This window comes from Cupressus sempervirens, chromosome 3 (assembly GCF_028749045.1).
Source record: "Cupressus sempervirens isolate cs-2001-9-10 chromosome 3, ASM2874904v1, whole genome shotgun sequence".
In the NCBI taxonomy this organism is placed as follows: domain Eukaryota; kingdom Viridiplantae; phylum Streptophyta; class Pinopsida; order Cupressales; family Cupressaceae; genus Cupressus; species Cupressus sempervirens.
This window is the reverse complement of record NC_143120.1, coordinates 324,770,726-324,798,464: the sequence shown is the minus strand read 5'-3', so window position 1 is coordinate 324,798,464 and position 27,739 is coordinate 324,770,726. Positions and strand designations below refer to the sequence as shown.

At 38.2% G+C, this 27,739-nt stretch overlaps 3 protein-coding genes across 3 annotated transcripts in view; 2 read left to right on the top strand and 1 right to left on the bottom strand.

The window, feature by feature from the left end:
* The window catches only part of LOC149566301 (uncharacterized), a 115,731-nt gene that overhangs the window by 26,233 nt on the left and 61,759 nt on the right, over nt 1–27,739 (bottom strand). The gene's annotated exons all lie outside the window — the stretch shown is intronic.
* Nucleotides 12,370–13,542, top strand: LOC149566303 (uncharacterized). Its single transcript, XM_089817376.1, has 3 exons — nt 12,370–12,450; nt 12,596–12,894; nt 13,051–13,542. Exons 1-3 carry the CDS (start codon nt 12,395–12,397, stop codon nt 13,467–13,469), a joined length of 774 nt encoding a protein of 257 aa, XP_089673502.1. The 5' UTR covers nt 12,370–12,394; the 3' UTR covers nt 13,470–13,542.
* LOC149566302 (uncharacterized) lies at nt 13,770–15,399 on the top strand. The gene is made up of 3 exons (XM_089823365.1): nt 13,770–14,066; nt 14,162–14,710; nt 15,233–15,399. Exons 1-3 carry the CDS (start codon nt 13,916–13,918, stop codon nt 15,397–15,399), a joined length of 867 nt encoding a protein of 288 aa, XP_089679491.1. The 5' UTR covers nt 13,770–13,915.

Here is a 27,739-nt window from a genome sequence, read left to right as displayed (position 1 = left end):
AAAAGAATTTGTCTTGTATACTGATCACCAGGCATTGCAGTACCTAAATAGCCAAGGTAAATTGAACCAGAGACATATGAAGTGGGTAGAATTCATGCAGAGCTATGTATTTGTGTTGAAACATAGAAGTGGAAGGTCTAATAGGGTTGCAGATGCATTGAGTAGGAGACAGTTGTTGCTTACAGTAATGCGGGTTGAAGTGGTTGGGTTTGATGAACTCCAGAATCTGTACCTTGAGAATCTTGATTTTGCTGAAGCATGGAAGGCTTGTAAAGAACCTGTTACTGCAGACAGAACCAGGTGGCTAGATTATTTGATTCAAGATGGTATGTTGTTCAAGGGCAGTCAATTGTGCATTCCAAGGAGTTCCATGAGGGAAAACTTGATCAAAGAGAAACACAGTGGAAGGATGGCAGGACACTTTGGTCGAGATAAGACCATTGCCATTCTTAGAGAACATTATTTTTTGGCCTCAAATGTCACAGGATGTGAAGAAGTTTGTACAGAGTTGTCAAGTATGTCAAGCAGCCAAAGGATTTAGTCACAATACTAGACTCTATCAGCCATTGCCTGTCCCATCGAAGCCATGGGAGGACATAAGTATATATTTTGTTCTTGGATTGTCGAGGACACAAAGGGGTAATGACTCAGTATTTGTGGTGGTTGATAGGTTCTCCAAGATGGCACATTTCATTCCATGCCACAAGACTCATGATGCAATACATATTGCAGATTTGTTTTTCAGAGAGGTGGTGAGATTACATGGCCTCCCAAAGAGTATTGTTTCCGACAGAGATACTAAATTTGTGGGGTATTTCTGAAGGACTTTATGAAAGAAGTTGAGGACAGAATTGAAGTTCAGTTCTACACATCATCCGCAAACTGACGGACAAACATAAGTGGTAAACAAAAGTCTAGGCAATTTGCTGAGGTGTTTAGTGGGAGATAAGCCCAAGGGATGGGATTTGATTCTACCACAAGTAGAGTTCACTTACAATAATTCTGTAAACAAGAGTACTGGTAGATCACCATTCCAAATTGTGTATGGAAGTAGTCCAAGGACTGCACCAGAATTAAGGAAGATGGAGCAAGGGGAGAGGACAAGTGTCGAGGCAAAAGAATTTGTTGAACATGTCAAGAGCCTACATGAGGAGGTCCATGCACACATTACCAAGATGAATCAACAGTATAAAGCTAGGGCAGATCAAAGGAGGAGACATAAGGAGTTCCAAGTAGGGGATCTGGTTATGATATACTTACGAAAGGAATGGTTTCCAATGGGTACTTACAACACGCTGAAAATGACGAAATTTGACCCTTGCAAAATTTTGAAGAAACATGACTTGGGAAATGCATATGACGTGGAGTTGCCATATGGGATTCACATTTCTCCTATCTTCAACATTTCAAACTTAACAAAATATCATGATGATGGTGCAGATAAGGGGTTGATGCTGGAGCCATGTACAATTCCTACTTCTAAGGAGACAGAAGAGATTCTGGATAGTCATGTGGGTAGGAGTACCAGAAATAGGCAGTATGAAGAGTACCTGGTGAAGTAGAAAGGACGACCAATAGAGGACTCAACTTGGATATCAACAGCGGAGGTTTCCCATTTGGGTTTTCCTCTACCAGCCACTAAGTGACAGGGTCACTTTTCAATCTACCCTAGGTGTCTAATGCAGGAGCATCTAGTGGTGTAAGGGCAATCCTGTATCACCCAAAAATATGCTTAGAGATAGTTTCTGTTTAATGTGTTTTTATTTCTGGATACTCATTTGGGTCAAATAAAGGTTCCAACTCTCACAGTTCCACTATTAGTTTTCTAGGTTAGAGTTTTTAAGCACCTTGGTATACGTGTAAATGCAGAAAATGGGTTATTTTGTAATTAAGCCAAAATTATGATGAGTTAGAGGGTGTAATTTGGAGGGATGATTATACTTGTAATTTAAAACGCCCCAGAAAAAGAATAAGGTCAAAAGGCTTTACGGTTAGAAAGTTATTGCAGTTTTAATTTTCCTAGAGACCTCCTAAGAGCACTTCAAAGTCAGAATTAGGGCACTAAACAGCCTTGTACGGGGCCGAAAAATGGGGGATGAGCGAAGTTCGTCAATAGGGTTGTAGAGTGCTTCGAGAGCTTTCTGAAAATGTAAACGGTTCGTCAATCGGAGTCATAGTTCAAAAGTTATGCCTTTCGGAAGTTGGGCTACCGTTTTTGGATTCTTCTAATTTTACACCGACTTCTATCGAAATATCTGGAACCTTTTGTTTGGGCGGTGGATGCCAACTAGCATATTCTAGAATGTATTCCTAACCCTAAACGAATTGGGGTCTATTTAAGAACATTTCTGGCATTGTAAAGGCAGTTCTCAGTGGAGTTAGAGATAAGGTACTGTGTGGAGGATTTCTTTTTCTAGAATTATACTATTGTAAGCCCATAGGCCATTTTTCATTGATAATAATATTTTCCTTTTCCCATGTGTTCATTTTGGTCTTTGGTTGTGTTCTTATCATAAATCAACCCCAATTAGGTTTACAATTAGGAATACATTCTAGAATATGCCATTTGGCATCCACCGCCAAAACAAAAGGTTCTAGAAGTCACGTTAGAAGTCGGCGTAAAATTAGAATAATCCAGAAATGGTAGTCCATCTTTCAGAAGGCATAACTTTTGATCCGGACTCCGATTGACGAATCGTTTACGTTTTAGGAAAGCCCTCGAAGCGCTCTATAGCCCCATGGACCAGCTTCACTTGTCCCCCATCTTTCAGGCCCGTATGAGGCCGTTTAGTGCCTCAAATCTGACTTCAAAGCTCTCTTAGGAGGTCTCCAGGGAACTTAAAACTACAATAACTTTCAAACCGTAAAGCCTTTTGACCTAATTCTTTTTTTGGAGTGCTTTAAATTACAAATATAATCATCCCTCCAAATTACACCTTCTAACTCATCATAATTATGGCTCAATTACAAAATAACCCATTTTCTACATTGGCACGTATCCCAAAGTGCTCAAAAACTCTAGCCCAGAAAACTAATAGTGGAATTATGAGTTGGAATCTTTATTTGACCCAAATGGGTATCCAGAAATGAAAACACTTTAAACAGAAACTAAATCTAAACATATTTTTGGGTGATACAGGATTGCCCTTACACCACTGGATGCTCCTGCATCAAAAAGGGTCAAGCTAACCGATTAAGTGCAGAGACCATTTTCTTAAATTTGACCAGATTCTAGTTATTTACGTCTCTCTACCAATCCTATCATTATGAAAATAATCAAGCTCTTTGGTTTCTCTACCAAACCTATCTTGATGAAAAAAAATTGGTGCAAATAGCTCTTGTACGTCAGTCCCTAGTAGATCATTTGATGTCTTATTACCTTATATTTTGCAGTCAAATACAATAATGAAAACTTCCTTGCTTTTGGTGACCAGCTGGCAGTTTTGCACTGTAAAACAAAGCTGCCTTCTATTCAATTTCATATTAATAAGACACAGTTTTCCTATCAGATCAGCATTTTTTTTTGGTTTGGATGGTAATTTAAAGATATTAGATCTCTACAGTGGTTCTGAATTTGTCCTGACTTTAATTGATCATATTGTTAATTAGAACAATCTTTTAGATCAAATCAATCCACAACCTGAATCTTGAAGTTGTTTTTCAAAAACATTCAAGTTAAAATTTATTAAAGAAGGCCAGCTTTTAGAATTAAACCAAATTCATTGGTTTTTGTTCCTGCAGGCAACGATTGGCAGAGTGTGACCAAATAGTTTCTGAACTAGTATCTTCGTCACACAAGATCAGCAGTAGCAATCTACCTTTCTGCTTCTTTAGTTTGTGAATTGCTTCTACACCTAAAAAGTTTTAGCTAAATAGAAAACCTATTGACCTGTATGCTCTCTGTTCTCAATACCTTGTTATAATTCATAATATTGTTTCATCGGTTTGAAAAGGTGAAAAATAAGTACTTATAGTTAGGAGCTTTTTGAACTATTAGTAGATCAATGTAGTCAACATTTGTACTAATGATCATGTGTATTCAATTCTAGCTATAGCATTTAGTTTTAAGTTTAAAATCTCAGCCAACCGTCTCACTTTCAACAATAGTAAAACAACATCGATTATCTGATTTTTTGAACTGTTAGCCATTGTTCTTCAAGCTATTTGGCTTTTACCAACATCTTCACAACAATCACTTGTCTTAAACTTAAGTCTATATCATAAAATGCAGATGCACTACAGCCAAAGCAAATTGACTACATCAGAATGTAATTTTCCACAAACTGATACAACTGTATAAGCATCTACAACATCTACCACTCAACAAAATGCAAACTTCACATCAGCTGCACGGGCCCATGTGAAAATGTGACATTCACTTCGATGCCTAAAAGGCATAATACGTGAGAACAGAAATCGCGATACACTTGAACAAAACCAAAGAGACGAGCAAGGCAACACTGCTAGAAGTGTGAATTTGCACATGCAATCACGTCAATTTCAAGCGAGAAAAGTAGACTTCCCAACACATACGAAAATCTCAATATCAATCAAAACATACCAGTGGGTTGTAAATGACACCAACTCAATCATGTACCACTTGCAAAATGCTACATTTTTTCAAAAGCACACATATCATTGAGAAAAAATAAAATTTGATGCTTTTTCATCACTTCCCATAGCACAGGAAAAGAAGAAAATGATATAGGCCAATTGGTTTGCAGACAATGCTTCAAAGCCGCTTTATATGGAAAAGTTCCTTCCATTGTTGCACCTTGGAACATATGACGAAACACACGGATAGATGTAGTGCATATGTTAACTTCACTAGAGGAAAGACTTCATGTCCTTGCACATTGCCTAGGTCAAAATATGGCTTAAATGAAACAATCATTAATGTACATGCAGACATTGATAAAGTGCAACAAGCATTACCTAGAGAAGTAGATGATAACAAAGCAATTGCAATTAGACTAAAGCGAAGACTAGAGTACGAAAAATGCGAATGCTCAAGGCAATGTTAGACCTTCTTGTGTAATGAATGTGTAGACACATCTAGCAAAAACACCATTGTATATTAGACAAAGCATATGCATAAACGAACATTGGGAAACCCTGCTAAGAAAGAAACAAGAATAAATGCAACCAAATATTGACACAAAAATAGATGTTATGACAAGCATGAACTTGACAACGAGCCAATATCTGAATCGTTTATCCACTAGTTTAATAATAAACATTTAATCAAGGATCTTGACACAACTATTATCGAAATTAGTCCTTCAGATGAGATAAAACCTCTTGGCATCTTGGAAGATGCCAATTCAGAGGAAATGAACTTCTCAACTCTATTCTATGGATATCCATATCCAATAGACATTGTTACAAACTCTTCGTTCGAAAAAATAGCAAAATGGGAGCTCATGCACCAAGGCAATGACTTTGCAACACATATAACAGACATTTTCTTCAAGCCATTATGTTGATCATCCAACAAATATCATCCCTGGCCTGGGTCTGCATTAGTAAAGCCAAGCTACAAGGTAAAAAGTTGGTAGCAAAAGATGTGCATAGTCCTGCAAACCTTGAACAAATACTAAGATCACCAATAGGTTTCAAATCACTCAAAAGTGTTTGCACATCCCCAAACTACTTGGAAAATACAAGGAAAAAATATTTGCAAATATTTGCAATGATCAGACAGCTAGGATAGCCAACTTTCTTTGTTACATTAACAAGTGGAGAGCACTTTTGGCCAGCATTGCCAAAAGCTTTAGAACATATGTCTAGCAAGCAAAAACCAAAACACACTAAAACTATACAAGATAGGAATGTAGACTTTGAAATAAGGCAAAGTCTAGTTCTTTGCACCCGTTATTTCAACCATAGACTCAATGCATTTTACAAAAAGATGTTGAGAAATACACGCCTATTTGGCAAAGTGTTGGATTACTTCTTTGTCATAGAATTCCAAAAAAGAGGCAATAAACATGTGCACTTTATGCTATGGGTTGAAAACACACCAATATATGGGAAGTGCAAAAATGAAGAAATAGAAAACTTTGTGGACAAATATATCTCCTCTGATTCAACACTACTGGATGTAAACCTTGTCAAAATGCAAACACTCCATCACACAAGAAGTTGCAAGAAATATGGGACGACGACTTGTCGATTCAACTTCCCTCCACCCACAATGAGGAAACCAATTGTCCCAGATCCCTTGACAACAACTAATACAGGAATAAAAGATAAATCAAGGGACCGCTTTAGGCAGACAGAACATAAACAATACACAAAGGAGACTACATTTGACAACTTCCTCGATGAATTTCAGATCACTGAGAGCAACTACATCACCATCTAACAAGAAGAATCCTACTACTAAAATGACATCCAACTGACATTGAACAAATGCATTTTCAAAGTGTCACCATTATGGTACACAAACACAAACACACAATTCATATTAGATGCCTATGTTGCCACATCTTACTGCTGCTCATACATGATAAAACAAGATAAAACAATTTCATTAGCATTTCGTCAATTGTGCCAACAATCTAGAACAACTTACGATCACAAGACATAATTCATACACAAACTTGAAAATGCACTACTAAACTACCAATAGATGTCCAGTCGTCAAGTTGTTCACATTGCTCGACCATTGTCATTATGCTGACCGTCAAGGATAACTATTTTTATCAACATGGCACCATCTAAGAGTAGATTGTTCATCCTTAAAAGTCCCAAACTAAAACATAATGTACACATCTACAATAGAGAGATACATAGAAAGATCAAACACGTTAGGCAACTTATCACTTGTTAAGAACAATGCATTCTACTACAACACAACAAAATTGCAAAAAAGAGGAAAAAGCACAAATTATACGCATTGTCAAATACGATTCTCACATTGACCATGACAATTATTGTAAACAGAAACTAATGCTCTATGTACCTTTTTGTGTTAATGAGCAAAAATTCTTAGTTGGTCACAACACATGGAGCGAAGCATTCAATGCAAAGAAAACACAAATAACAAATATTGAAAAAATGTTCAATGCACAGATTGATTACAGATGGGGTAACATTAACAAAGTTGCAAGAGATGTTAACATGGACCAAAATCCAACAGCCATAGATTCAACCAACTAGTCAAGTGTAGAAGAACAATATGACATTATGCCTGACCTAATCCATACTAAAAATACAAAACCAAAGCAAAATGTCCATAAGCCAATGTTTTTAGAAATCCCACAATTCCATTCCTACAAAGCACTCAAGAATACTTCAACATGCGAAGACAATTAAACAAAGAACAACAAGCAATATTAAAGGATGTGCTGATGACAAAGAGACTTGTACTGCATAAACTGGTTTACTTATTCCTGAAAGGGGGAGTTGGAACTGGCAAAACCTATATTATAAAACTACTTTATGAAGCTTTGATTCGACTATATGACAAACAACTAGATATCGACCCACTAAAGCAAAAAAGCATCATTGTTGCCTCAATAGGAAAAGTTGCATTCAATGTAGGTGGCCTCACTACCCATTCCATATTTCACCTACCATGTAGCTCTTTAAGGATATGTCATGTCCCCAAATTTAAATGTAATAATTTAATTAAATTAATTGGTCCCAGAATTTAAATAATATAACAAAAGTACCTTTAATTAGTTACTTTAATTAATTAATATGGGGCCCAAGTTAATAATATTTGTGTTTGTGGGTAGATTGATTTAGTATATCTCAGACCCATTTTTATTTTAATTGTTTCCGTAGGTGTTGCCGTCGGCTATTATTGTAAATCTTCGGCAATTCCTCTGAAGGGTATTCAAGCACGGGATGTAGGTAGCAATTCTCATGCGATTTTGGATTATGTTTTCTTTATATTGCGAATTCTAGTTGGGATTCTCTGTTGTTTGCCATTTTGGAAGTGAAAGACCTTCCATACATGGCTATTCCGATTTTGGTGGGATTCAACCCTCACCCTATTTCATTCTCATATTACTTGATCGGACCTTGCCAATCAGCGCACCATCTTTGTTTGCAATTATAAATATTGTTCGGTGAAACTTCATCAATTCTATTGGCATCCATCTTGTTCTAGCGATTTAGGGTATATACATATTTAATATCATTGTTTTACAACATTTTTGTCTATTCAGTAGCGTAGGAGGAATTGGTAAACTGACACCCTCAGTAGTTGTACGACATCCACCAGTCTCACCACACGACAATCTAGTCTCGCCAGACTCAAGTAGCACCTCCACCCGACGTCTCAGTCTTGGCTACTGTACAAACATCCTTCTCAGGCCGTACAACAAACTTATTCTCTCCTCATCGTACACCCCCCACCATACGAGCAAGCAATCTTCATGATCCTGCCATACGGTCAACCTAAACACCACCGTACGACCAACATATCTCCTACTGTATAGGCATCATTTGATTGTGTTTTGTGGTTTCCGAAGATTCCCTTCAGGCCGGGTTCGCCTTTGGGATTACAGTGGTATCAGAGCAATTGCCTTCGGGTCGAGATCCCCTTCGGACCGAGATTGCCTTTCGATCGAGATTGCCTCTGGACAAAGATCCCCTTCGGGTCGAGATTGCCTTCGGACAAAGATCCCCTTTGGGACTAGATTCCCTTCGGATCGAGATCTCTGTCGGGCTAAGATTGCCTCCAGACAGAGATCCCCTTCAGGACGTCAGGCTGAGATTGCCTTCGGGCCAAGATCGCTTTCACGCTGAGTTCGCCTTCAAGACATTATAGTGGTATCAAAGCAATTGCCTTCGGGTGGAGATTGCCTTCAAACTGAGACTACCTCTTGACAGAGATCCCCTTCTGGTCAAGATTGCCTTCAGATAAAGATCCCCTTCAGGATGACATCCCCTTCAGGTCGAGATCACCTTTGGGCTGAGATTGCCTTTAGACAAAGACCCCCTTTGGGACGTCAGGACATCGGGCCGAGATCGCTTTCAAGCCAAGTTCACCTTCGAGACATTACAGTGGTATTAGAGCTAGTGATCTTGCTAGCTTAATGGGATGATTGAGAGATTTTGGTATTTGGATCACAGTATGGCGCCGAATAGCGATGGAGAGTGGTGGTTGGAGGCACTATAAAAGATTGGCAAAGAGCTCAGTGAGGGTGTTGATCTCCCATTAGATATATTGGAAGTATGTTTGTGTAAGGTGAACCAATTACCTTCAAGATTTATACAGAGAATCCTCTCGCCGATTAAGGATGCCTCAAGTCAACCTAGGCTTTTGAGACACCGTGACAAGAAAAAAAGGTTGGCAATTGCAGCATGTCTCAACGAGGTCTTCAGAGTTTCGGCTCCTAAAGCATCGTATGATGATAACACCATGATAGAGCTATTGCATTTGATAGTTAACAGCTTTCAGAGTCTTGATGACTTCACTAGTGACCCTTTTGGTAGGAGATCTACAATATTGGAGAATTCAGCAAATGTCAAAGTAACCTCCTCTTAGATCTCGAATTGCAAAATTTGGTCCATGATATGTTTCATCACTTCTTGGTCACCATCAAGGAAGATCGTGATACTAAGATTTCAGTTGCTATGGAGAGCCTTATGATTTCGTGCATTGAAGAGATGGATGAAATATCCCAACCCATCACATCTATGTTATGGGTTGTTTGTACTCTAGAATGTGTCCCCTCTCTAGCAGCATATAGATTGGTCGGTAATGTTTTCAAGCATTGTGAAGAAAAACTAATATCTCATTTGCATAAGTGGGAGAAAATGGATGACAACCATAAGGGTGATGCATTATGTGAGGAGAATGAAGGCATGATTATAGGGCTGCTCCAAGAGGATTTGCTAAAACTTTCTACTACACCAACATGGGGAGAACACCTAAAAAATGAAGATGTTACTTGCATGGATCTTGTGAAGACATGGACGGATCAAGTTGTGCTCGAGATTGTGACCGTCACTAAGGCATTATTTGTTGTGGAGGTTCTATCAGTTGTGGAGGTTGTGTTCATCAAAGAAGCTTTGTCTGTTGTTGAGGCTCAATCTATCACAGAGGTCGTGTTTGTTACCAAGGTTGTGTGTTTGTCCCCGAAGCTATGTCCATCATCATGGTCATGTCTGTCGCCAAGGTTGTATGTCTATCACTGTGGTTGTGTCTGTCACCATAGTTGTGTTTGTTGTCGTCACCGTTGTTGTTTCTGTCACTGTAGTTGTGTTTGTTTCATCACCGTCATCATGCCCATCACCGTGTCCTTCATTGTCATTGTGTCTGTTGTTGTCACCGTTGCCATGTCCATCATCGTCATTGAGCCCATCGCCAAGGCATTATCTATCGTGGAGGTTCTATCAGCTGCGGGGGTTGTGTCCATCATAGAAGCTTTGTTTGTTGTTGAGGCTCAATCTATCACCGAGGTCGTGTTTGTTAGTGAGGATGTGTGTCTGTCCCTAAAGCTATGTCCATCATCATGGTCATGTCGGTCGCCAAGGTTGTATGTTTGTCACCATAGTTGTGTTTGTTGTCATCATTGTAGTTGTCTGTTTTCATCACCATCACCGTGTCCATCACTATCATTGTGTTTGTTGTTGTCACCATCGCCATGTCCATCATCGTCATTGTGTCTATTGCCGTCATTGCCCCTGTGTCCATTGCCAAATCCATCATCATGTTTGTCACCTCATCGAGTTTGTGTCTGTCATCGTAGATGTGCCTGTCAACATTGTCGTGTCACCGTTGATGTGCATGTCAACATCGTCGTGGTTGTCTCCGTCATCATTATGCATGTCATTGTGGCTGCATCCATCGCAGTAGCAACGTCTTTCTCCATTGAGACGTTGCTCGTTGTTGAGGTTCTATCCATCGTCGAGGCTTTAGCCAGGGTTCTGTGTGCCATCAAGGTTTTATTTGCAACTTCAATTTTGTTTCTGTCGAGGTACTCTCCATCAAGGCTTCTCTGCCAAGGCTTCCTTCGCCAACGTACTCATGGTCAAGGTTCCCTTCGCTGAGTTACTCTCCATCGAGATTCCCTTCGTTGAGGAATTCTTCACCGAGGCTCCCGTCATCACTACACCCTTTGCTGAGGTACTCACGACCATAGATGGAAAACTCGCCGAGTACTCGGCGAGTTTCAAACACTCGCCGAGTTTTTCAGCTCGGCGAGTTTTTGGCCACTTAACTCGCCAAATCAAAAACTCGGCTGGAAGGTATTTACTCGCAGATTAATCACCGATTACTCGGCTAAAACTCGGCGAGTTTTAACTAAAAACTCGCGATTTCCTGGCCCGCGGACTGTGACGGCTAAAAAGGGCACAAAGTTATTTTTTTGCTCATTGTTTGTTGTATTTGCATTGTCTAGAGCCTTGAGGCATGGAGAGAAGAAGGTTTGGAGGCATTCTTAGCTGATTGCAAGTGATTCAAGACGGATTTGAGTGGATTTTAGAGGATTCTAACCGGTTTTCGAAGAGAAATTTCTTTCCAGGTATGTTCATTTTATCATAGTTTGAAATTTTTTTATAGTTTTATAACAAATGTTCTTTTGTTTTTGTTGTTGTTTGTAAATGATTTCAAATCATTTCAAATCATTTTAAGTTTAACTCTATGTTTGAACTTTGAATCATTTGAAACCCTAGCTTCTAAGTTTTAACTTTGTTTATTCATTTTTCTATAAATTTATGTGTAGGGCAGCGGTCAAGCATTAAAAAAATGACAAACCCGCAAGAAGAGTGGCCACAAACACCATGCCCATCTGGATATATAGGCACTCGGCCTAAAAATGCAAGAGATAAGGCATGGCGGTATGCCTATGAAGCTCCAAATCCAAATGATATTGGGAAGGTGATATGCATTCCCTGTGAGAGAATTATTTCTGGAGGCATAAACCGCCTCAAATACCACCTTGCAGGCATAAAGAAACATGACTCAAATCCTTGTCTCAAGGTAACTGATGAAGAAAAAAGATTCATCCATGCCCTACTTGCAGCTGCTGAAGAGAAAAAATTGAATAGGGAGAGGGCAAAATTAGCTATGAGGGCAGCCATAGCTGAATCAGAAGGAGCTCCTTTTGATATGCAAGAGGAAGAAGAAGCACTTGAGAACATACCAGGATCTCTTCGTGGCCCACGGATCCGCAAACAAAATTTCTCGTTTACCGGTTCCACTTCTTCTACATCTCCTACTTCTTCATCATCACCATCCGGATCCCCATCAGGGATAGGTGGTTATTTTGTGCCCAAGAACACACCTGGAGCACAGCCATCATTAGAGGGCACTGCATGGTTTAAGGAGGTGCATGAGCAAACTGATATTGCAGCAGCTGATTTTTGGTTTTTCAACAATATCTCAATGAATGCCGCTGATAGTCCCTATTGGGTCAATATAGTGAATGCAATGACAATATCAGGCAAAGGGTACAAGCCGCCTAATCGCAAGGATATGAGTGGAAGGTTAGTATTTTACTATTTAGTAATTGTAAATAATTGTGATTCACTTTAGTTCATTGTTATATTTTAAATCTTAATTGTTATAACTTATTTCCTAATTTTTTACTAACACTTAAACTTTATTTAATATTACACCTAAATTTTGTAGGTTGCTTGACAAAGCGGTTGGTAGGGCAACATTGTTGATAGAAGACCAAAAGAAAGAGTGGAAGAAGTATGGCTGCACCATTTTATCTGATGGGTGGACAGATGGAAGAAGTAGAACCATTATTAACTTCTTGATTGCTTGCAAAGATGATGTGGTGTTTTGGAAATCTGTCGATGCCTCCAACAAAGTGAAAAATGCAGCCACATTGGCTTTAATGTTGGAAAATGTTGTCATGGAGGTGGGAATAGAGAATGTGGTGCAAATAATCACAGATAATGCAGCAGCATATGTGGCAGCAGGTAGATTTGATTTTTTATATTTGAATCAATATGAATTATGAATGTAATGCTATGGAATCTGGATAATGGTATTATTCAATTTAGATTTGATGTAATTTGTAAATACTAAATATGGAAAGTTTGTTATTGATTATTGATTTTTTGCTAATCTTTTAGGTAGAATCCTCCAAGAGAGGCATCCCACACTTTTTTGGTCACCTTGTGCAGCACACGTCCTTGACCTTCTTTTGGAGGACATAGGAAAACTTGATTGGGTGAGTCCAATTGTGGAAGATGCTAGGCGAGTCACGAAATATATCTATAATCACCCATGGGTTCTCAGTTTGATGAGAAAAGCCACTAAAGGCAAAGATTTGATGAGACCTGCTATGACAAGGTTTGCAACGGTCTTCTTGACGTTGCAAAGTATTCTTGACCACATATTGGCTTTGAAGCAAATGTTTGTGTGTGCTGATTGGGTTGCTTCACCTTACGCAAAGAAGCCCGAAGGAGAGGCTGTGGCACGAATAGTGTTTGATGATAGCTTTTTTGCAAAGGCTAAGGAGATTGTGGAGGTAACTTCATTATGTTTTTAGTGTATTCAAGTTTCATTATCAATTCATAACTTACTATGTTATTAACTAATTTGTATTTTTCAAATTTCAAATGTAGATGTCTCTGCCCATGGTTCTAGTCTTGCGCACATGTGATGGGCAGCAATCCCCAATGGGAGGTCTTATGAGGCCATGGATAGGGCAAAAGAGGCTGTTAGAAGTTACTATCACGGGGATAGTCTCAAATTTGACCCCATTTGGGAAATAATTGATAGGAGGTGGAACAATATGGTCCACCAACCTATTCATGCAGCAGGCTACTTCCTCGATCCCAAATTCAGGTACTATGATAATTGATTGTCCTTGAAGTTGGGATTTTAATAAGTCTTTATTTTACTTTACTTTTTAAGGTTGTGTAGTAAGATTTGATATCATTTTCTATTTGTTTTAGGGCTGATGATTCCTACTCAGATCCTAATGGAGAGGTCATGGAAGGTCTCTCTAAATGCATTGAGAGAATGATATCAAGTGAAGAGGAGAGAGACCTTATTGTGACCGAACAACAAATCTATGTGGAATCAAGGGGTCCTTTGTTCTCTTCTATGCTAGCAAAGAGAGCAAGATCTACTCAAGCACCAGGTAAAGCGTCAAACTTTAAAATTTTTGCTAATTGATAAGTTGTGCTTCTGATTTTTTTTTTATTGCTTTATAACTTTTTTAATTTTGTTTTGCAGATGCTTGGTGGGCAAGTTGGGGTGGCAATACCCCCAATTTAAGAAAATTTGCTCTCAGAGTCCTATCCCAACCTTGTAGCTCATCCCATTGTGAGCGCAATTGGAGCTTATTTGAGTCCATCCATACAAAGAAAAGAAACAGATTGACTCAAAAACGGCTTAATGACCTTGTTTATGTGCACTATAATCTTAAGTTGCGCATAAAAAAGGCACAGCTCTTAGAACTACTTGGTCCGCTTGATCTAGATGAGATAGATCCTTATTCTGATTGGATAGCACAGGAGCCAAGTTCATTGTTTACACCAAATGAGATCACTGATTTGGAGAGGCAGGCCATGGAGGGGGAGGCTAACGCTGATTTTCAGTTCACTATGGATGACATTGAGGATGAGGACGAGGATGATGATGATTCAGGCGAGGATCAGGCATTACCATTAGGAGGAGATGCATCCTCTTCTAGAACGCCGAGCCAGTCAGTAGGGACGTCGAGCGAGGGGGCACAGCCACAGAGTTCACAGTCACGCAGCTCACGCCCTATCCCAGTGCTGGGCACTTCTTCTAGGACTAGAGCCCCTCGCTTTCCTGCTAGTGCAAGTGGAAAGAGGAAGATGTGATTGACATTGTCAAATTGTATTGATGTATTTAGACTTTTAGTATTTACTTCTAGTTTGACAGATTGAAACTATTTAGTAATTTACTATTTTGCTTCCTACCATGAGCATTCTACATGAGAATGCAATTTTGTACGCATTATACATTTATATATATCTAAACTTTGTTTCTTTCTTTTGTATTGTCTTTTTATTAGATGCATCTTTTCATTAAATTTTGCAAAATAAATGTATTTTTAATTAAATTTCAGCGGTTTTTTAGGTTCCCGAGTTTTTTTTTTAAATCGCCGAGTTTTTCCCGATTAAACTTTTGGGGGGCTTGGCGAGTTTTTGCGTTTGGCGAGTTTTCCAACTATGCTCACGACTGAGCCCCCCTTCGTCGACATTCTCACTACCGAGGCTCTCTTCGTCAAAGTTTTGTCCGTTAGGAATATAATAGTGGTCGTTGTGATTGTGTCAGTGGCTAAGTTTGTGCCAGCATCAACGTCTGTGTGTATGACCATACCCAAAGAGATTTTTGAACATAATGACGTGAAAGATTTCATCGATTTTTGTCACTGGGATCCTGCTGAAGGGAACGACAATGTTTGTATTAGAGTGGCATTCGTTGGCGCAGGGGAGGTTTGATGACAATTCACTCATCTCGCCTACATGCTTGGTTTGAGATCCTGGTGCTAACAACAAAGCCAATGTTGAAGTGAATCCCCATAATGCTCTTAGTGTGTAGGATAAGAGCAAGGTTGCTAATCTACAAGAGAGAATGGATAATAATGTGGAGTCACATAAATGGAATCATGAATCTAGAGAATGACACGAAGGTTGTTTGCAGGAACAATTGCTATCGTTGATTGATGGAGTCTATCCTCTAACCGTGCTCAAGGCATGTATAACTGTCATCTTTCCATGTGAGGGACTTTCACACGAGAGCAATAGAGTATACCTAAGTTATTAGTTTTCAGAAGAGATTGATGAAAATGATGATATCGATGTATTTTTTGCTAAGTTACCGGATTCGTGCATATACCCCCGGACCCAGATTTGGGTTCAAATCCGCACGTGGATCTGTGAGGATTTGGGCAGGATCTATAATCCTGTCTGTGGATGTCGGTGTATCTTGATGGATCCATGAGCAGGATTATGGATCCTGCTTGGATCCTCGAGGATCCATGAGCAAATCCACGGCAGGGCCCAATAAAACATGAAAAAAAGTGGGCCCAAGTTGGTTTTTTATGTTTTTTTTCCCTAAAGGCCCTAAACCCAAAAAATGACCCTCTAAGTCACAATGCAAGTTCATTTGCTCTCTATTTTGCTCTCTCATACTTGCTAGTTTGAAGTAAAGTGCTTGGATTCACAGGAGATCGGTTGTGGAGCTCCAAATACCTTGCAAGAAGTGTTTAAGGTATGCATTTCAACCATATTCTTGAGTTCTTTCATAGATTATTGATTTATTTTTAGTTTTCCAAATTTTCAAGGTTTTGTGTAAGTGTGAAGCATGGTTTTCTTTCATTTTTTTTTTCTAGATTGCAAGAATAGAACAATGAGTAGTCAAGGCTCAGTGGGTGGGGGTGCGGCTGCATCACCAAGCTTCAAAATTGATAAGGGGTCTCCTTTATGGAGACATACAACAAGAGTCACACAATGTTCTGGGGGTGGGGCATACATATGGAAATGTAATTATTGCAACATACAACATAGAAGCTCCTATTCCCGAGTGAAACTACATTTTTTGGGCCCTGCGGGTGAAGGAATTAACATGTGTCAGGGTAGTGATAAGAACAGATTACCAGCTACATAAATAGCAGCGTTAGCAAAAGAGCAAGATGATGCTGATAGAGCAGTTCCAAAAGAAAAACGTGGTGCTTCCAAAAGAACAAATACACCAACACCATCATCCGATCAAACAAACACAAGAACACATCCTTTTTTGCCTATGCCAACTACAAATGATGAAGATGAAGACCCATCTCCACTCACCTGCAAGAGAAGCCCACTAGATAGGGCATTCCAAAATGAAAAGCGAGACATTGCTGATCACAAAATTGGACGTTGTTTAATTGCAAATGGTGTTTCATTTAATTTTGTAAGATCACCTTATTTTAGAGAGATGGTGGAAGCAATAAATGATGCACCCCATGGTTACAAACCACCTGGTTATGAGAACTTGTGCACTACCATATTACATGATGAGAGGAAATATGTAGAGGCTCAACTTCAACCAATAAGAGATTTTTGGGTTCAATCGGGTTGTCTATTATTTTGGATGGGTGGAAAGATTGTAGAAACCATCCATTGATCAATGTTATTGTTGTATTCCCTAAAGGGGCAATGTTCTTGAAGGCAGTTGATTGTAAAGGGCAAGTGAAAGATGCAGAATTTATTTCACGCATTCTCATTGATGCCATAGAGTCAGTGGGTCCTGATAATGTTGTCCAAGTGGTCACGGACAATGCAAAAGTTTGCAAGACTATAGAGATAATTGTAGAGTCTAGATATGATCATATCTTTTGGACACCATGCACCATCCACTCTCTCAATTTAGTGATGAAAGCAATTGGCACGGAAATAGATTGGGTGAAAAGGATATATGAAGAAGCTGAAGAGATTCAAATGTTTGTGACAAATCACCACATGCCACAAGCAATTTTTAAAAGTTTCTTGGACTTGGAGTTATTGAAGGTAAATTTGTATATTTAATATATAATTGAATATTATTGGATTCCATAATTTTTGTTGTTGTTTACATTAACATGTTTTAATTTTTAAATGTATTACTAACTTGAGTATAACATGTCTTTAGGTTGTTGAAACCCGCTTTGCCTCTCACACAATCGTCTTGAGACGACTTGTGAAGGTAAAAGAAGCATTGAAACATATGGTCATTAGCCCCCAATGGGGCGTTTGGAAGAATTCCAATACAACAATTGCCTTAAATGTGAGAAGAATGATACTAGATGAGGATTGGTGGGGTCTTGTGAGTTATGTGTTGGAAATCATCGATCCAATAATGGCAATGCTTCACTTCGCAGACAGTGATGAGCCATGCCTTGGGGATATTTATGATTCTATGGATAGTATGCTGGGAAAAATTAAAATGGTAAGTTTTACGCTCTTTTACAACAATTTTTTATTTGAGAAATATCTAGATTCTAAAGTTTAAATTGACATATTCACTAATTATAATTATTACTCATTTCATATCCTAGGTCATACAGAGGAGGGAGAATGATCCTGAGGACACCCTTTACAAGAAGGTGGAAAAAATTGTTCATCATCGATGGAACAAGATGACCACACCTTTGCACCTCCTTGCATATGCTCTATCCTCAAGGTACTGTAGTTCTTATCAAATGCTTGTGCTTATTTTATCCAATGTTTGTGCTATTGATATTTGATAGTGTTCAATTGTCTTTTGTTATCCCCAGGTACTATGGTGCAGATGTACGTGCCTTCCAGGTAGAGTGCCACCACTTAGAGATACAGAGGTTACAGATGGGTATAAGAGGGCACTAGCTAAGATATTCCAAGATCCAAAGATTGGGGCAATTGTGAGGAGTGAATTTGCTGCCTTCAACTCAGGTGAGGATTTCCACCCTATTGCCATAGCAAACTGAAGCAGGATGGGTGTCATCAAATGGTGGTACCTTTATGGGCAAGCCTTCATGTACCTCTAACCTCTTGCCATAAAGGTCCTATCCCAAGTAAGTTTGTAAAATTAAGCTTAAGGTTAACACTCTCAATTCCTTGAATTTATTATTTAATTTATTTACTTTGATTGTTGTATTGATAATTTTTAATTTCTCTTTAGGTTGCCAACTCTTCTGCAACTGAGCGGAATTGGAGTACTTACTCCTTTATCCACTCAATCAAACGCAACTGGTTGGCTCCAAAAAAATCATAAGACCTTGTGTTCATTCACAACAATTTGTGTTTGTTGTCCCGAAAGGATCCTAAGTACAAGAAGGGGCCCGAAAAGCTTTGGGATGTAGCATCCGAGACTCCTGATTTAGATATGAGCATTTGGGATCTTGCTAGATCCACTTTGATTGATGTGGATGATGAGGAGGAGGATTATGAGTTAACAATACCCTCTACTACTAATGATTTGGGTTCCTCTACTGATATAGATGCAGCACTTGCAGCTCATCAATACCCCTCTGATGTGGATTTTCTTGAAAATCCATTTGATGATTAAATCAAAAACTTTAGTCTTGACTCTTGACTCTTTTATGAGTAAATCATGTTACAAACTTTAAGTTTAATGATCTATATTTTGAATGTTACAAACTTTCACTTTCAGTAATTCAATGTGAATGTGTTGATTTTCTTTATAATCATGAAAATAGATTAATTATCAATGTCATTGATCAAGTATACTAGATTCATAGATGCATACTAGAATCATAGATTCATACTATGAAATGATTTAGTTTTAGAATTATGTATATTTCTCTTATTTTTTAGTATATATAATGCATATATATATGCACGAATCATAATTGGGGGAAAAAAATTCTCGAATCCACGGATTTGATTCACGTGCCCGAATCGGGTTCGTGTCATGAATCGGCAACTAAGATTTTTTGATTAGCATCTTTGGGATCATGGTGACTCAGGACACAACAATATTTATATCAAAGTGGCCTGTGCATTTGATTTGGGACCCTAGAGCTGTTGGCCTTTCATTTGATGAGGGATTGTTGGGCAGCAAGGATTTTTCATGTCCACAAAATTTAATGTAATAATTTAATTTAATTAATTAATTAATTGGTCCCTGATTTTAAATAATATAATAAAAAGACCTTTAATTAGTTACTTTCATTATTAAATATGGGGCCAAAGTTAATAATATTTGTATTTATGGACCGATTGATTTAGTATATCTCAGACCCATTTTTATTTTAATTGTTTCTGTAGGTGTTGTTGGCTATCGTTGTAAACCCTTGGGAGTTCCTCCAAAGGGTATTTAAGCACGAAATGTGGGTAGTAGTTGTCATGCGATTTTGGATTATATTTCCTTTATATTGCAAATTCCAGTCAACATTCTCTATTGTTCGTCATTTCGAAAGTGAAAGACCTTCCCTACTTGGCTATTCCGGTTTCGGTGAGATTCAACCCTCACCCTATTTTGCCCTTGTATTACTTACTCGGATCTGGCAAATCCGCACACCATCTTTGTTTGTAATTATAAATATTGTTCAGTGAAACTTCATCAATTCTATTGGCATCCACCTTGTTCTAGTGATTTAGGGTATATACATATTTAATATCATTGATTTACAACATTTTTGTCTATTCATTGGCGTAGGGGGAATTGGCAAACTAACACCCTAAGTAGTTGTATGACATCCACCGTACAGTCTCACCACACGACAATCAAGTCTCACCAGACTCTCAAGCAACACCTCCACTGGACATCTCAGTCTTGGCTACAGTACGGAAATCCTTCTTGGGTTGTATAGGAAACTTATTCTCTCCTCACCATACACCCACCGTACAATCAAGCAGTCTCCCTGATCCCACCATACGGTTAACCTAAACATCACCGTACAACCAACATATCTCATATTTGTACAGGCATCATTTGATTGTGTTTCTTAGTTTTCAAAGATTCCCTTTAGGTCAAGATCACTTTTAGGCCAAGTTTGCCTTTGGGGCATTACAGTGGTATTAGAGCAATTGCCTTCGAGTTGAGATCCACTTCGGGGAGTCATTTTCGGATCAAGATTATCTTTGGATTGTGATTGCCTCTAGACAGAGATCCCCTTCGGGTTGAGATTGCCTCCGGACAAACATCCCCTTCGGGTCGAGATCCCCTTCGGGAAGTTATTGCCTTTGGGTCAAGATCCTTGTCGAGCCAAGATTGTCTTTGGATCGAGATTGCCTCCAAACAAAGATGCCCATCGAGACATTGGGCCAAGATTACCTTTGGGCCGAAATCTCTTTCACGTCGAGTTCACCATCAAGACAATACAATGGTATTAGAGCAATTGCCTTCGGGTTGAGATCCCCTTTGGATTGAGATTGCCTCCAGACAGAGATCCCCTTCGGGTCGAGATTGCCTTTGGACAGAGATCCCCTTCAGGACGAGATTCCCTTCGGGTCGAGATCCCCTTCAGCCCGAGATTGTCTCCAGATAGATATCCCCTTCAGGACGTAGAGTCAAGATCGCTTTCAAGCCGAGTTCACCTTTGGGACATTACAAGATATCACCATTGGACTCAAGTCGTCTGACAAACTTATTCTCTCCTCATCGTACACCCCCCACCATATGGTCAAGCCATCTCCCTGATCCCACCGTATAGTCAACCTAAACATCACCGTACGACCAACATATCTCATACTGTACGAGCATTATTTGATTGTCTTTCGTGGTTTCTCAAGATTCCCTTCAGGTCGAGATTGCCTTCAGCTTGAGATCACTTTCAAGCTGAGTTTGCCTTCGAGACATTACAGAGTTATCAGAGCAATTGCCTTCGGGTCGAGATCCCCTTCGGGAAGTCATTGCCTTCGAGATGAGATTGCCTTCGAATCAAGATTGCCTCCGAACAGAGATCCCCTTCGGGTTGAGATTGCCTCTAGACAGAGATCCCCTTCAGGACAAGATTCCCTTCAGGTCAAGATCCCCTTCGGGAAGTCATTGCCTTTGGGCCAAGATTGCTTTCAGACAGAGATCCCCTTTGAAATGTCAAGTCAAGATCTCTTTCACACCGAGTTTGCCTTCAAGACATTACCGTGGTATCAAAGCAATTCTCTTTGAGTTGAGATCCCCCTTTAGGAAGTCACCGCCTTCGGGTCGAGATGCCCTTTGGAACGAGATTGCCTTCGGATTGAGATTGCCTCTAGACAGAGATCCCCTTCGGCTCAAGATTGTCTCCGGATAGAGATCCCCTTCGAGAAGTCATTGCCTTTGGGTCGAGATCCCCTTTGGGCGGAGATTGCCTTCGAATCAATATTGCCTCTGGAAAGAGATCCCCTTCAGGATGTCGGGACAAGATTGCCTTCGGGCCAAGATCGCTTTCAAGTTAAGTTCGCCTTTGGGACATTACAAGATATCACCATTGGACTCAGACACTCTAGATAGCTTGAGAAAAAAACTTAACCAACTACAGATCCTACTAATTGATGAGTCATCACTAATTGGCTGTACAATGTAAGAGAACATAGACAGAAGCCTACGCCAAATAAAACACCAACAATCCAAGCATTTGGAAACACAGACATCATATTTTGTGGTGACTTTTACCAAGCACGACCTATCTTTAATGCTTGGATATTCAAGGAGCCAAGAATTAACAATGAGATTATCACATACACATTTTAGACTGACATGGTCAAATATTTTGAGTTAAACATTATTATTAGACAAACAAATCAACAACTCATATCAACTCTCAAATGCAAAAGGATTTGTGAACAAACCAATGAAGATGTTTGGTACATAAACACAAGATGATACAGGCCTACACCTCATGACCCAAGATTACCTCATTGGTTCCAACACAACTCAACTGTTCATGAGCATAACAAAAGAAAGTTAGACTACTTATGTACTTGAAGCCATTGACCAAAAAGACATGAGCATTGACAACAACCCTTATCAAATGCAAAAGACAACCTTACCTGCCAACATCTTTGTCAAGCTAGGAATTCTTGTAGAGCTGATAGAAGGCAACCTTGACACACAAGATGGTCTTGTGAATGGTGTTGATGGCACATCCAGTTGCACTTGAGAGAGAAACAAGAGGTCATTTGGATTGAGTTCAATGACCCTCAGGTTGGAAAACTACGGTGACAACAAATGCAAAATTTGTGTATAGAATTTATTTCACCTTCATGGACACCAATAATGAGAATTGCCAAAAGAGTCAAAAACAATTACAAAGATCATCACAGGCTCACAATTCCTCATCCACCTTGCTTGTGCAAGAACTATTTATAGAGCACAAGGCCTCGTAATGGACATAATTGCGTTTGATCCCTACAAAGTCTATCAGCATGGCCTTGTTTATACGGCTTTATCACACGTAAGAGATATTGAATCATTGTACTTGATTCATAAAATACAACACGGGAATCTCAAGCTATCACAAAAAGTGAAAGCTGAAATGCAATGCCTCCAATTATCAGTACAATGACCACTGCAATATAGTCTTTGCCCTATTTCATCAACCAACATCATAATATTTTTATTTTATTTTTTGCAGTGTGCTATTTTTGGTGCAGCATGTTAAGAGTCCATGAAAAGAAAATGAAGGGTACAAGTTGAATATTTAATTCAATAGTGGTAGGTGATCCATGTTCTTGGTTCTTGTTTCTTGAAGATAGATTTGATTGACAGAAACAGTAAAATGATTATTACAACAAACATTACCAACAAATTGATTGACAAATATTTGCATTGGCTTACTCCTGGAATGAGCATTCACCTTGAGAGTTTTGCAATTAAAAAGAAAACACTATATGAAAGAGGAGACACCTACTACTGCCTCCAGTTGAACTCAGAAAAAAAATTTGAGAAAATTGCTACAGTCTGCAAGCAATAGAGGCTAACACCTAACACAAAAGTTTCTCAACCGGTCCACTCGCAATACACCTATCTAATTGGGAGTCTTGGTGTTCTTGTAACATCTCATGAGTAGAATGCAACACACTTTCAGCTACAAATCAGAGATGGAGAATGGCCTTGTGACACAACTACTGTAAGATACGAACATCAAACATGCACACATTTGATTTAATGTTCTCATCCCATGTTTTATTTCAAATTCTGAACAATATGTTACTTTCTACTGCAGTTCACAGTACGAAGAACATACACCTACCCCTATAGGCGCTTGCAAAATATCTGTACATCAACAACACCATCAACAATTTGCTTCTTAAAAATGTTGTCTGAAGCGGTGCAAGATGCTCAGCAATAATCTGATCCAGCTTATCAACATTTATCGGCCTGCTCAATGATGAATGCACTGCAAGACAATTGCAAACACTAGCTTCATCAAATCTCTAGGTAATTCACTAAACAACATACAACTCGCACTTAATACCATGTGCTAGACTGAAAAATTTGTTCACACTTTTACTGACTGATGCTTCCTGACTCCAGGTAACAGGAACATTAAAAACAAAAAATGTCCAGTAAACACCATACTAACCACTCTGCACAGTATGCCAGCAAACAATCTCTTTATCATCATCTACTACTACAAATGACATTCACTGCACCAAGTGTGGGAAAAACACAACATTCAGTTTTCAGCCTTATCTGCAATCTGTCATTGAAACAGAAGATAGTATTCTTGAATGCAGCCTGCATGGCAAGCTCTTGCCAGATAACTTCCCGGAACTGTCAAAGATCCAATTTGATAAGTACACAGAGAACATGTCTACAGCTGTCTAAATCATGTGTAAGTTCAAGATACAAGGAACCTTCACTCTTGAAATGGACCACTCAATCGTCCTAATCACAAGAGAATCCACCGGTGTAAGTTATTGCAAACATTTCATGCTCATCACCATAACTCACAACCAAATTTACTTTCAACACATACTAACACATTACTAACCCATGTTTACAAATTGCAGAGTGCATAGACAACAACTCATCTTCAACAAAAAAATTGTAACACTGCACAACTGGCATAAAGGTAAAATCACCCTCTCTACGACATGCTCTACCTACCATGTAATCAAACAGTTTCTACTGTAAATAGTTTCCATGCATCTAGTTCTGTTATAAATTAGACTCACTTGTGTTCATTCATACATGTTTTAATTACTAGCGCTTTACATGTCCAAACTATTAAATTACATATCTGCAACTATCTTAATTTGCATCTCTAAATTTGTCAATTTTATATAATGCAGGGAGAACAACTATGAGCACAGGCATCCATATACCACACTCCCACAACTATTTCTTCCAATTTCACAGTGCCTGCAGTAGTGGATAGTAACTTAGGACATACTACTTAAAGAACATTAACATGTTGCATATTTCCTCATTCTCAAAACAACACGACTACTTTGCTACCTATCAATTCTATGTGACAAATTTTGTCCCATATTTTGATCACACTTGTCTATGGATTTTGATAGTGGCATAGGAACATGTCTACTGTATTCAGACACATCAATACCAGTATCTAGAATTTTGATATATGACAAGTCTGTCAATATTCACAACTTGTTCATACAGCATAATATAATAGAAATTTAACTCTTCTACAGTAGCTGTTAGACCTTTTTAATCGCTTGAATTGCTAATTTTAAATTAAGAATCTTGTACAACCACAATGCTTATTGTACATGGCTTTTCACTGTTTATTTTTATCTATTGATGATTGCCTAAATAATTAGTTCTTATTAGCAGAACATTGTCTGATCTATATGGCATAAATGCAACACCTTCGACAACAATTTCAGTGATTTGTATAGTTAGTTTATATTTTTTCTAATTTGAATCTCAAGAAGACATAGATTTAGGAAGCTGGTTTGAAAGTGGACTATTTGAAAATGAATATCAAAAAATATGAGTTGCTTGATTACAATCGGTTTCCTTTTAAAAATCAAAATATAAGTCCTATTGCTGGTTAATATCACACCTCTTTTACACATAAAAATAACAAATACTATCCATTTCTATTCAAATCTAAACTTCTCAAAGCCACACCACACTATAAAGCATTTTGTTTTACGCAATAAGTATTACAAAAACTGTTCCTTTCTGTGTAAATGTTAACAGCTACAAGCTGTACTATGATTCCAAAAGGCAGGGACGCCAACTCGCCAAGAGCACTTGTTAATAAATAATAATATAATAATATTATAGTAATTATTAGTTATCAAATAATAAGAGAATATTAACCCTTATTAAAATAATATTCCAAGAAGACATAATTTATTTTTATACAATGCAATCTAATTTTAATACAACCATATAATACATTAAAATATTAATAAAATATAATTACAAAAAGATGAATACAATAACACCGAACTAGACAAAGAACTTAATATTGGACCAAGACCAAGTTAATTATTAATTAAGATTAAAAACATATTATTCAATCAAGAGTTGCAATGAAGAAACACAAGGCTGGTGGGAAATTAGTCTGATATATATATATATATATATATACACACACACACCCACACACACACACGTGCGATAGGAAAGAAAAGGCATATATGGAATGGAGACATAATAAAAGACAGTTCTAATGATCTAAGAAAGGCATCTGATTAAATATTTTGTTATCTACTTCATCGATGATTGAATGAAGTTGATGATTTTAACTTGGGGAACAGTAATGAATGAGGAAGTTAGGACTGCAGAAAAATCCGTATTTAGCATTGAGTTTGATGTATTGTTCATGCATGGCAGCATCTTCAAATCGCTTGAGTGTCTAGTGCAGATTCTAATGCCATGAACGCATTAGGTATAGAGATTAATGAAGATAATCTACCACCAAATTCCTTACTAAAAATTAGAAATGAGAGCATAGTTCTATAACTACGCAGGATCAATTTCCTCATATCATTAAAGACGTAATAATTGCAAACAGGGATCAATATTAAATACTATCTTCTACAAAAATAGTCGCTCACTCATAACAGTGAATATGAGTTACACAAGACAATAATAAAGCATGGTTGATGACTATACTAATAGGGGAGATCATACTAAAATGGTATAACCGATAAGAATAAAAATATTAGCATAGCAGCTATGGGAACAAAATAAGGAATCATCAGTTATCCACATCTGCAAATGGCATTACAGAGAAAACAAATGATCATACACAGAATGTGGCATTTAGAAATACAGAGACGAGATTCGACCAACAATCGAGGAGGAATCATGGGAATGGAGTCAAAGGAGTTTGATATCCAACAAGTAACAATAGCGGAAACCCACAACAGATCTTCTAGCTCAGACATAATAATATAGCATTATTAAAGAAGACTAAATTGAGATATATTTCTTTTTGCTGGCACATACACTTCTGTAGTACAGATACTTTTGTGGGAGTGATATATGAGAGACAGCCAATGAGAAGTTAAGAGAGGTGAAAAAGAGGGCAGTCTGCATGAGAGGTGTACATGATGCAGGAACAGATCAGGGATAGAGTTGGACACACCAACGATCGGGTCAGACAGGATACATAGATCATAAGAGAATGAACCGCACATAAGGAAGAATATATTATCAACCATTTCACCAATTTTTTTAAAAAAATAGTGCATCCAATAATTGAAACAAACATCATTTGGGGTTTGAATTTAAGAAGGAGCCAAAGTGATAATTCAGTCAACAGTGAGAACCATGAGAGATGCATTCAGTTATCATCAATAAATAGGGAAACTAAATCAATCATCGATATGTTAATTCGTCCACTCTTGAATCTACTCAAATTAGAGGAAGCTAAATCAATCTTATCCAATTTAACAAAGATATTCAGTCCAATCCTCTAGCATATATCAAGTTGTTCCATCAAAGATAACATCTATAATTAAGATTAATCTAAGTTGCTGGTTCGAGTTCAGGGATGGATTTGGGTTCAGGTTTGGGTTCGTGGGTTTAGGCCAAAAAAAAAAATCCCATTTGAGTTCATGGGGAGGTTTGTAAGTGTGCGTATATACACAAAACAATAAGAGAATCATGCATAATTGAAAACCTAAGTCATTTCATAGTATGAATATATGTTGCTTGATCATTGATCAATGCCAAATGCCAAAGATAAACATTAAATATGCGCTCATTAATCTTTGTTCATGAATGTAATGAAAATCATACATTGAATTACTAATTGCAAATGCCTCTTAAAAATGCCTTCAAAACCTTATCCCACTTGTTAGAAAACCAGTGCTAAGTCTCACATTGACATCCGAATTGTCCTTGCTGATGCTAGCTTCAAAGATGCTCAAGATTATGCAAGAAACTTTCTGCAGGTTGTCCAAATCT

Bases quoted from the DNA above. Each gene is read 5' to 3' on its own strand.
- LOC149566302 (XM_089823365.1), top strand. From the start codon at position 13,916: ATGGAAGGTCTCTCTAAATGCATTGAGAGAATGATATCAAGTGAAGAG. The intron at 14,067-14,161 runs GTAAAGCGTCAA...TTTGTTTTGCAG, and splicing joins AAGATCTACTCAAGCACCAG to ATGCTTGGTGGGCAAGTTGG. The intron at 14,711-15,232 runs GCACTTCTTCTA...TGATTGTGTCAG, and splicing joins ACGCCCTATCCCAGTGCTGG to TGGCTAAGTTTGTGCCAGCA.
- LOC149566303 (XM_089817376.1), top strand. From the start codon at position 12,395: ATGACAATATCAGGCAAAGGGTACAAGCCGCCTAATCGCAAGGATATG. The intron at 12,451-12,595 runs GTTAGTATTTTA...TAAATTTTGTAG, and splicing joins CGCAAGGATATGAGTGGAAG to GTTGCTTGACAAAGCGGTTG. The intron at 12,895-13,050 runs GTAGATTTGATT...CTAATCTTTTAG, and splicing joins AGCAGCATATGTGGCAGCAG to GTAGAATCCTCCAAGAGAGG.